This window comes from Pristis pectinata, chromosome 32 (genome assembly GCF_009764475.1).
Source record: "Pristis pectinata isolate sPriPec2 chromosome 32, sPriPec2.1.pri, whole genome shotgun sequence".
Lineage (NCBI taxonomy): Eukaryota > Metazoa > Chordata > Chondrichthyes > Rhinopristiformes > Pristidae > Pristis > Pristis pectinata.
The window spans coordinates 16,651,358-16,663,510 of NC_067436.1; the positions used below are offsets into that span (position 1 = coordinate 16,651,358).

The following is a 12,153-nucleotide window of genomic DNA, read 5'->3' on the forward strand; positions in this document are numbered from 1 at the left end:
ACAGAGATACACTTTCCCTCAGATTCCCTCCTTTGACCCCTTCACCCTGAATCCTTCCTTCAGTATCCCTACCTCTAACCCCTCCCTCCCATCCAATTGCCTCCATCAGTCTCTCCAGTGTCTTGGTCCTGTTCCAAAGGAGTTTAATTGTAGTCCTGTACAGATAGAGGAACATTTTTCAACACCTCTGAAGATAGTAAGGATAGCAAGAAGCAATGTTAATGATTTTAGGAGGTTTTGAGGAACTGTAAGAGGTGACAAAAATAATTAGAAAGTTTACTTAAGGAGATAAGAGAACAAGGAACAGTGTCAGAAGGTGCAAACTGATAGAAATCTGTCTTAGATCTCATGTGCTAAACTTTCACGTATACTAATAGCTGGAGCAAATTTCAGTACATGCCAGTTATCAGAAGTGACCAAGGATAGATTTCTTTACAAAGATGTTTAAATCTTGGCTAGAACAGAAGACACAATGAACATGCAATAACTCTGTTTAAAACAAAGAATGAGGAATATGCCTTACTGCTGCTTGTACCACACAAAGACAGCACTCAAGCAACATTCACTTTGATGGAGCCTAAAGAGAGCATTTGTAAATAAAAAATAAATGGAAAGGAAAATATGCAATTCATAAAATTCATTCAAACATTTTGCAAACAGTTCCTCTTCATGCAGTCAGACTGTGCCAGCTGAAAACAATGCATCGCAGGCTTTTTTTTGGCAAACAGCTGATGCATTCAAAGCATTTATTCACAGTGAATGCATTTCATTCACTCAATCATTTACAAAAGATGCCAGTTAATGAAAGGACCCAAGTTCAGCTCTAAAGACAAACCTAATCTCATAAGAAAAATCTATGATGTGTTTTTTTTCATTTGCTGGGCAATGAGATAGTTCCTGCAGGACTGAAGGTCAAGGCATGACCCTCTAAATCTTCCATTGGTCTCCTGGCTTTAGGACCACAGGGTCAAAATGACCTACATTTTTCATAAACTAATGTAAACACCAAAAAGCACATGAAGCAAACCATCACTGAGCCACATCTGATCTCTGGCTGACACTGTGCTAATTTTAGTTCTTGTATTCATCTTAACAGCAACAATCATTAAGATATTGTAGAGTTATTTTATATGATTACTTCCTGTGGACCTTTTATTATACATCTATACAAAATGAACGTATAAAATCACTCCACAATACTTTGTTATAAAAACCTTAGGTGATTCAGTGAATAAATAGATTAAATCAGTTAACTGTTGTAACTTTACAAATGGAATATATGCCAGCACTGACAGGAGAATCATTGAAATAATTTTTTGTATATTAAGAGAATCAAAGGACATTGGGTTAGTGCAGTAAAGTGGCATTGTAAAAGATCAGCCACAATCCATTGAGCAGGCACAGGGCTGAATAGCCAAAATTGGTACATAAAATATATTCAACAAATTCCTCCTGAAATCTCTAACTGCTGCTAATATGCATTTTCAAGGAAACAGATGAGGTCCTAATATCTCACCCATATGTCCAGCCTTGATGTGCAAGCTTAGACAGCAACAATCAGAAGTTATTTGAACATAGAAAACATCACAGTCAAGTCCAATCCTATTTTCACCTGACATCAGGAACTCAAATACACTAGAAAGGATCATTGAATGAAACACACCATTTAACCCATTTAAGCTTCTGGTTTGCGTGCATAGTGAATAGTGGTCACTGGAGTATAAATTTTTAGGAAAAATGTTTTAGTTAAATGATGCCCAAATATCAAGCCTCCTAGCAGAAAACCTTGTTTGGTTTCGAGGAGCTTGGAAGTACTGTTTCAGTATTGAGTTTCAGCCTCTTGAAGTCCCAGTCACTTTGTTGTTCTTTTTCTCCTTTAGACCAACAACCTTCCAACAGCTAAATAATACTCATTTAATTAGAATATACTACATATACTGTTGCAAGCAAATTCTATTTAATTCACACAGTTGCATCTCTTTCATCCATCCTGACAGGGAATACCCCATAGTGGATTGCAAAGTGGTACACAATGTCCCCAAACGTTGCCCTTGTTGGACTAATATGTCACATACGGGAATAAGGATGAACAAATTAAAAGGACAGAAATATTTTTGGACTACAATGCTGATTTTTTAAAAAAATAAATCATTCAGGGAATTTGGATGGCCATATTTATTGTCTGTTATTGACTGATATTTATTGTCCATTCCAGAGCCGAGATGACAGTGAAGAGTCAAACACATTGGTAGATCTGGAGTGACATATTGGGCAGACCAGATAAGGATGGTGAATTTCCTTTCCTGAAGGATAACACTGAACCTGATGGGATTTTAATGAAAATCACCGTTTCTGGTTCGAGCTTTTTATGTCAATGTTGTCATTACTGGGCCATGCAGCAAGGAAGTATGTTGGTTAAGGCTCTATCTGGAAAAATAATGAAGTGAGCTCTGAAAATTTAACAAAAAAGACCTTTTTGTATAAAATGCTTGAAGTTTCCCATTCAATAAATTACTCAAAGTTCAGTCAAAAATGTAGATGATCCAGCAGCCATCCACAGACATCAAAAGACACACAAGAACAGTTAATCTGTTTTTAATTGTGCTTGTTGAAATCAGAATGTTTACAAGGACATCAGGAAAAATCCCTACCTTTCTGTGATCATTGTCCTGGATCGTTTGTGTTCACCTGAACAGGAGGCGTAGGCTAATCCAAAGGATGCTAAATTTGAAAGTACGCTGCTTGCTTAATCCTACACTTTAATTTAGCCTTGAATCCATGCTCGATCCTAGACCCACAACTTTCAGATTCAACAATTTTACCAACTGCGAACAAGCTCTTAATAGTGTATTTAAAAACTTAACTTTCATTTCTATAAATACCTGCAATTAATTGGTGAGGAGTGGAACATACCCCATTTTAGACTCTCAGATTAAGCTTCAGGTATTTCCAGGTCTGGGGAAGCACACTTAGATGCAAGTAAAATTCTCACTTCTTCACTCCAGCAAGAACTTCCAAACACAGAAAAGGACTTTGTGCTGCAGCCTATATTTCCAGCTCAGCATCCCATGGCCTCCATGTTTGCTAATTTGATGCTAATTCCAGACAAGACTTTGTCAGTTTCTTTGAAGTGCATCACAAAGTGTTAGTTAAAACCCTTCTCGGTCAAGTGCAACTACAATACTGACAATTGCAAGGAAACGGTACAACTTGTAGACCAAATCTTCCAGTATATTAGATATGCATAATTCACAACTTAGATTTTCTATGCTGCTTATTTTTACCAGTTGTTGCACTGTAATGAATTTCATTGCTAAATTGTTATTTTGCATTAAACAATTTTTGCAAATTACTGCAAAGGTGGCCTACTAACTGAATTTTACATCTGTTAATGCCAAAAAAGGATATCCCAAGGTCTCCTGTGCTTTTGCAAAGATCTGGAATGACAGCAAAGTAAGGGAGAAAAAAAAATCACAAAGTTTAAAGCAATCCCTTCAGCTCCTACCCACTGGACCAATTACAAAGGAAGCAGATGCCTGTAGCTGGGAGCAGACCAAATGCCGACATATTCTCTCTTTTTTTCTGGGGTGAACTTGACAGAGGCAAGAAAGCAAAACTAAAAGAGAATGCCAAAAGACACTATAAAACAAAATATCTTAATCGTACATATCAAACAGGAATGAAGTTCAGAAAGCCAAATTTAGTTGCCAATGCTTAAACACAGGGAATGGCAGTGATATACAGTTCTGAACGAGTCAACACAAAAAGAGACTGACGGGTTTTAAGTGTGGTGCGTGTTGCTATTCACTCTGAAATTCATTTACTACTTCATGTTGAGGTTCTGCTTCTGTCAGTCCAGGGTAACATAATACAAAGTCATTCACCACTGTAATGTCTCAAACCAAAATAACTACAGCAGGTGACAGTCTATCTATAAGGCCAACAGGATGGTAATAACTAATGACAAAACAGCATTCTGTGCACCACTCTGATCCACAAATATTACTTTCCTGGCTTATGACAAACTACAGGTCTGACAACTCACTTTACATTTCAGGGCATTCCTAACTTTTTCCCTTGTTGTGACAGGCAAGAAAATTAATTAAACTTCAGACCTGGGATGTGACACTCCTGCATATTGCCTTCTATTTGTTGATTACTATTGATTTTCTTTGATACTTCATTTAAAAATCAATAGCTAGAAAGAAAAATAGGCATGGTTTACACATATTTAAACATATAAAGGCACCCTGAAAGAAGCTGTAGTTTCAGCCAGGCGTTGGCAGCCAATTATGAGAAAAGCTCTTAACAGGTGAAAGCAAGGGCTCTAGATCGATTTTCAGTTTTCTTTTCCAATCACAGAAAGTGGCTATAAATTAGACTAATCGGTATTTTTTTTAAGATAACCCATGAAGCAAATAACTTCAGGCTTTTTAAAACAAAAAGAGCCAATAAGTTTTTTTTAAAAGAAGGATAACAGTGTCATATTGACATTACCTGGAGTTCATGCGAGCTCGAAGTTTCTTCGCCTTCTTCCTGATTTTTTGCTTCTCTTCAGCATCCTTTGATGTCTCTGGATGCACACAGGTATCAGTTACAACATCCATAATGTACTTCTTGCAGGACAGATGTTCCTGATGGAAAGAGATATAAATAAATCAATTGCCAAGAAAAACTTTCCCTTTCATTGCAATTCAAAGTTCCATCATGTGCACATCTGGACAATCAGTCATGACTCTAGTCACTTATAAAGACCTTTGGAAGCAAGCTGATGGCCAAATGTGTGAAGGCACCATGTAGCACTGATCCATAGATTAAAAAAGTCCTGGGTTCATGCTTGCAGAATTTGCTGGTCTTAACTACAATTGTGGTTACAGCTGTTTGTATAACCTCAAAGAGAGCTCCACTATATTGTCACTAAGTAATCATCCCTACTGCAAAAAAGCTAGATGTAACCAAGATTGGATCAGATGGTGTATGATACAGCTGTGGCCACTTAGGTGACAAACCAATGGAAATATCTCACAATAAGAACAAGTATCTTTAAAACTTTTATAATATTGTTGAAAATCATTTCCCATCTGACACACCAGCATTTTATTACTTCAGAAATTCTATGTACAAGATGTTGTATATGGCACTAATTAATTGTTTGAAATTGTCACTCAGGAGTTACAATCAGTTCTGTTTGGGCATGTTACTGCTGAAATTTCAATCATTTTTTGCAGCAAAGAGACCCACCTTATAAAAGCAAATACATTCACACCTGTATGATACTGGAAACTGGCACTACTGAGAAAGGAAAAAAAACTATTTCAAATTCATGTACACTCCATTAACTTATTGGATTGGCACAGGTTAAAACTGAAACTATCTTGGTGTTGCCATATCACGATGATTTTTAATCAACAGAGCACTGAGAGCCTGAATGCCATGCTTATCTGATTTTGCTTCAGGTCTTCAGAGTTACAAGTCATATTCAGAGTATAAACTCCCTGATTGCTCAGCACTTTATGAAACATTGCTGTGCTATTTAAGCTTTCTTCAGGAATTTCATATCTTTAATATGGTCAAATACAAACTTCAGATAGGGTTAGACAGACTGGATGCAGGTTCAATGTTTCACCTCATTGGTGAGGATGGTTTAGAATAAGGGGTCTCAATGTCAGGATACATGTGACAAGACATTTAGGACTGAGATGAGGAGAAATTTCAGAGGATGATGAACCTGTGTAATTCTCTATCACAGAATGTGCTGGAAGCCAAGTTGCTGAATGTAGTTTTGGAGGTTGATAAATTTCTAGACAAAAGGCACAAAGGGGTAAAGGGACAGACTGGGAATAAGCTGTAGAGATACAGGGTTAACCATGATCTTACTGAAAGGCAGGGCAGGCTTGAAGGGCTGAATAGCCTATTCCTGCCCCCATTGCCTGTTACCTGAACATCAACAGCAACCATTTAAAACTTTTAACCCCCATTTAAAAAACAGAAAATTTAAGCAAAAGATCTATATTACTGCACCATCATTCAGAGCCCATTATCTCATTTTCCAGCACTAACAACAGCACAAGGATATTAAATTAATATATTATTTTGAATCATGGTTTTCCATTCGAGTATTATCAGTGCTGAGAACCAATGCTGGTATCATGCTCCCGTCAGACACATTGAAGGAAAGTTCTACCTTACTAAAAATCACATCTTAATCCAAGTTCTCATGCTGAAACAATTGCAACTCTTCCGCTTAAAACTTCAGCCAACTTTGGTGGCCTGGCTTTTGGCTGAAATTGCCACGTTAGCACTTGGGAGTTGTCCAAGTATTATTTATCCCTCAACCGACATCTTTAAAATACATTATCTGGTTATTATCCATTGTTGCTAGCGGGACCTTGTTTTAAATAACATGTTTCACAAATCATAACAGTAACTATTTCGAAGTCTCTTCACTGGCTTTAGAGAATACTGAGATCATGGAAAATGCAAAATTAATGTAGGTTCCTTCTTCAAAACTGTTTCATGTGCACACACTCTCAACTCACTTTCATCACTTTCTCATCACTTTCATCATTTCAATACTACATCCTGCACACCAATAGAATGTTATTGACTGGATCAAACATATATGATTGCAATGCTGTCAATTTTTGGGAGACGTTTGCTACCAAGAAAAAAAAGGTGGTGGAGGGGGAGGGGCACCTTAACAAAAATCAGGGTACGTCATTCATGAGTGTTAAGTTATAGGCTGAAGGACTACATATAATCTCGGACTTTCAAAATCCACGGTAATACAGGGTATGAGAAACAAGAAAGAATGGTATACAAGAAAGTGTGGCATATCAGGGAAGAATAGTTTTCCAATGAGTCTAATATATTATGAGAGCAGGAACATTATTATATAAACACATTTAAAAAACATTACATTTTGTGATAAAAAATTGAACTTGCAATTCTATGAATATCATTCTTGAATTGGCCACAGATGTCAGTCTATTCCCTTTTTGGTATAGATTGACCACTTTATTTTTAAAAAATACATAAAACTGGGTTTACCATAAGCTCAGTTATGGCTACAAGTGGATAGTTCATTTATGCTTGGGGTTGGAAACACCAAATGAATCTAATCTTCCAAAACTAACATCCTTTGGTTTTTTGGTTGTAGATTTGGGCATATTAGAATGCTTAGCAGCAAGCAAACACTAATTTTCAGGACTGGTTGGGACAGTGATTAGGAAAAGAACAACAGATCAATGGCCCCAGCCAAGAATTAGAAGTTACCAAATTGGGAGTAAGGCAACTGGAGGTCAATATCAAAAGGACCAATTGAAACAATTCAACATTAATAATGCATTAGAGATGACCAAAATGGTAGCCAGTAGAGAGGCTTTTACAACATTAGATATATACACACTGGTATATCATTGCCTCCAAGTAACTATTCACCATTTCTTGATAATCTTAGACTGGTGATGATAGTATTGCTAATCCCTACATGACTATTATTATTAATCAATGCATCGTTACAAATCACAGCAAAATTTTGCATAGATATTAAATTATCAATTCATCTTGCTAATTTTATGCAGTGTCGAAAGACCTAAGCTTTTATTGAATGTTGAAAGCCAAGTATTTTAGGCTCAACATGCAAAATATATATTCACACAGTAATTTTTAGATTTACAATTTCACATGGGTGACATAAAGTTAAGTGCTTTCTTTTAAAGTAAATAACATCCTAAAGTTTTCATTTCCTTCCTAACCAATAGCAGGGAATCAATTTAGGTTTTGTTGAATATTCTGCCAACTATGGAAATACATTCTGTGATGATTTCAACTCAACTGTTTACAAAAAACCACAAGTCCAGTAGCCCAGCTTAAATAAATATCAACTCTACACAATCGTCCTAAATGATGACCCATTTAATTGAAATAAAGAACCACTTCTGCACCATGATACTATTTTCTCTTTCAAATTATTTTTCCCACAACATTTAATCTCATTAGGTGAATCTCTCAGTTGTGTTTGACCTATCAACAATGACCTACTTATATCTGATTTCCTTTCATCACTGGGTGAATTGTTCCTGCTCTGTTCAGTACATCTCCACATGATGAGGTTGTGAAAGGGAAACAGAGAAGAAAAAAAAATTACACCATTTTATGGTGCTTTCCCAAGAACTAATTTTTGTCTATTCCATGTGTATATTTAGAGTTGCAGATGAATCCATTTATGCATTTACTAGGTGTGAATTGTATCTCGTTCTGTAAATGTTGAGATGTGAATGCAAGCCAGAATACAAACATTTGTCATTTTACTGGAAGCAGTAGGAGCTGGTACAATTGTCGCGACTGCTGATTTTGCAAGAATATTCCGCAAAGTAACAAAATTACATTGCATAAATTCACAGTGTTTTAATAGTTTCTCTTACCCTCACACAAAAGGTCACAATTTTTTACAGACTCAAAATAATTAGAACACTGAAATTTGCCAAATAAATTGGCAGACATTAAATGGAGAGGCAATATTTTTTGTTCAACTAGCAGGGCTTGACTTACTGCATTTACGAGTTTTGTTTGATAGGATACCACAAAATGTAAAATGGATTCTGAAGAAAGCCCACAGCAGAATGATTTAATGCAGATTTGATGGAGGAAACCAGTCAAAGTAAAAAAATTGCACTGATACATTATTTTAATATACGTTTGTCTTACTGCCAACCCTTAACATTGAGAAAATAAACCTGCAAAAAAAACATGTTACAATATAAGCATTGAACACTTTGCACAATGTTAAAGAGCATCCAACCATAACTGCAATTTACAATTATTAAATTTATGATTTTGTAATTTTCTCTCCAGCTCTCTTTTTCTAATTTATGATTAGACATGGCTACAGCCTTTCCTTTAGTTCTGTACCTAGACGGCTGAGTGTTTAGGCAGTGAACGTCATCAGACTATTCTTCATATTGTGTGTGTGTGTGTGTGTGTGTGTGTGTGTGTGTGTGTGTGCGTGTGTGCGTGTGTGCGTGCGTGCGCATATATTTTTTTACACACACACACACATATATGATCAGCTATGCATGAACCCATTCTTATGCGATATCCACAGCAGCAATAGGCAATGATCATGAGATCACTATGGGGAAACCCTGTTTGATTTCTCCATATTATTCTGACACCGAGATGTGGCTGCAGTTCCTTGCCACTGCTCTAGTGATGCACCCCAACTCAGACTACCCTGGCTTCTCTGGCTCAGCTTCAGATTTGATACAACACTAATCTTCAAAACCATTGGGGAAAACTTAAAATTTTCAATGAACATTTTTGCTAACCTGTGAGGAAGCCATCATTGTTCATGTACAAATGTTCTATGAAAAAGTTACAGAAATTTTAAACTTGTGAAATAAATGCTTAATCTAATATCAATAGTCCGTTATACTCAATTGGTGGAAATTAAAATTCTGCACGATAATCTATACAAATATAAAATACTGCATTTACAATCTATGAACTGAAGAATATCTGTATATGCAAGATCTATATAAACTTGTAATATACTCAGCATTTTGAGGGGAAATATCAGGTTTCAACATTCAATTGTATGGAAAGATTTACTTGCAACATTTCAAATTCCATAAAACATTTGTTTTTAAAAGTAAAATCAGTGCATGTACAATAGTCACATGGTCTGTGGTTGCTGGCTCTAGTATTAGACATGCAAGTTACTTAGGCTACATTCCAATCATAACATTGCTGCAGTTCAAATCAGATAATTTGATCAGAACAATAGTTATTTGTCAAGTTACTGAATGGAACCAGAACAGGACCACATGAATAAAAAAAATGCCACCATGCAAGTGTTATAGAACACAGGTTTGAATATTTACCAGGTTATGCATAGAAAACACTAACATATGATTTTGTTGCAAACCCAAAGATATACTTGAAATATACTGTAGGCTAAACTTGTTCTTGCATGTACCTGTGACCAGCAGAACACTTTGGCATTGTAAATTAATGTTTCAGAACCAAAGCAAATTTAAATGTTTTTTTAAGCTGTTAAAGTAAGATGTACAGTTTGTTTTTGTTTCTATTTTCATATCGATATGGTAAAGGCCTTATAACATAAGGGAAAAGCCTCAATTTCATGTTATTTAAAAAAGCTGAGCTATTAAAGATGTTCTTAAATTGCTTCTCCAATTCAGCATCAGAGACCAATCTTTCAGCAACTATGTCCTCCCTCTGGAATTCTTTTCCAAAACCACTTCACTTTTTCACCTTTCCCTTCAACTTCTAAAGTCTCTTAATTACAATTTTTTTAAACCATGACTTTTGGCATTTTCCTCCCAGCCACCCTAATCACAGTGGGTGTCCTTCCTGCTCTTTGTGAGGTGTTTCAAGGCTTTGTCTAAAGGACAGACACTATGTAAGCACCTGTTAGTCCTTGACTTCTGTTATGGATGAATTCTACATAAATTTCTTTCTTACATGGGACAAACTCAAACCTCAATGTTCACTGTTATTTGTGTTCTACTTATCATGTAAATTAATGTTTTTTTTTCGCGGTGTTCATTTATTGGAGATTATTCTTACTTCCAAAAAATATATTCTCCAATAAATGCTCAGTGAGTAGGCAATGAGACATCGTAAAATATGAGAATTTCATGCACTACTAACATGACAGCAACAGATGAAAAACAAAACCCTTCTACAAAAGTGTTGCATTTAAGAAGCAAAGAGATAACTTAGAGAACCTGGCTCAAGCAGGTTAATTAGCCCAGTGAAAGTGTGGTTGGATATTAATAGATGGCATGACTGGTGCTCAACTTGTATCCTGCAACTGATCAATTATATCGCCCCACAAATAATGTTTAAAGTAACAGTATCCAAATGGATAACAAGTGCATGACTTTTTTTGTCTGTATTTTAACAAAAGCAATTCATTGTTTTAAAATAATTGTTTAACACTACCATTTAAATTGAGTACATGACAAAATAAATATGTATGTTTAATAAATTTTAGCTAGTTAATATCACTAGCTGATAACTATTTGCAGCAAGAAATTAAAGTCTGTTGAAACAGGAGCAACGTTACTTCATTTGCCACACACATTGCTGTTCCCAGTCTAGGATGTCTAAAACAAATATGACTGTTTAATCTTTCCTAATATAACAAAAAACAATCCTTCACAGTCAAATCAGAATAGCATCCTTTGCTGCAGCAGAGTGAACGTCTACACTTTCATGTCAGCCATTCCTGCAACTTCCCCGAAAAAGAACACAGTAAAGCTAAGATAATCCAGCATCCGAAGGTTCAGAAATCTGAATGGTCCAGCTGGGCGTGTGGCCGGAACACTAGAGCCTGGAATGTGGGTAGGTTTGTGGTTGGAGCTGGGGTCCAAGGAGCTTGTATACTTCCTGCTCCCTTTAAACTCACCAGGTTCACTGGGAAATTTTTTTTTACATGTTACACAGTGGTGTAATAAATGTGATAACAGCGGTTTTGGGTCTTAATAGGAGTAATATCCAATAGCCCGGAATATTTACCAGTTCAACACTACCAAACTCCCAAAGGTGCCAGATTATCAGAGTTTTACTATTGATTTAATCATGAGTTATGGTCATTCCTGATAGTGGAAGTAGAATTGCACTGGCCGAACTTATTTCACATGGCAACTGGCAGAAAGAGATTTACAACACAGCAACTGAGACCGAAAAAGAAATAGCAATGGGCAAGATCCCTGCTCTACAAAATTATGACAAAAGAAATACTTGTTTTTCTTTTAGGAATTGTTCCTTCTAAGAGTGAATCCTAATTTTTATTTACAGTAACTGGAAAATTCAGTGTACTTCACAGCTAATGTTTACATACAATAGTTTCCCTTGTCTAAACCCAATTCTGGTGTTCCATCCAAATAAACAAATACATCTGCCTGCCACAGCATTAGACTTGGAGAAATGAAATAAAACTACCCTGTCCACCTGCAGCTGTGAAACGGATTCAAGAAGTCATCACAGATATAATCTATTCACACTTGACAATCCTGTCTAAAGTGATAACTGAACAAAACAAACCTAATCCCAGTCCCTGAAACCGACACCCATCAGTAACAGACCTTCAGATATAAAATGACAAGTCAGCCAGCTGTCCCACTG

The 12,153-nt window shown here is 36.2% G+C and overlaps 1 protein-coding gene across 4 annotated transcripts in view; it reads right to left on the reverse strand.

The window, feature by feature from the left end:
* scaper (S-phase cyclin A-associated protein in the ER) overlaps nt 1-12,153 on the reverse strand; it is a 276,699-nt gene that overhangs the window by 165,430 nt on the left and 99,116 nt on the right. For all 4 annotated transcript variants that reach the window (XM_052042536.1, XM_052042537.1, XM_052042538.1 and 1 more), the window contains exon 20: nt 4,498-4,634. In XM_052042536.1, the coding sequence (XP_051898496.1) occupies nt 4,498-4,634 (137 nt within the window). The remainder of the gene's footprint in view (nt 1-4,497; nt 4,635-12,153) is intronic.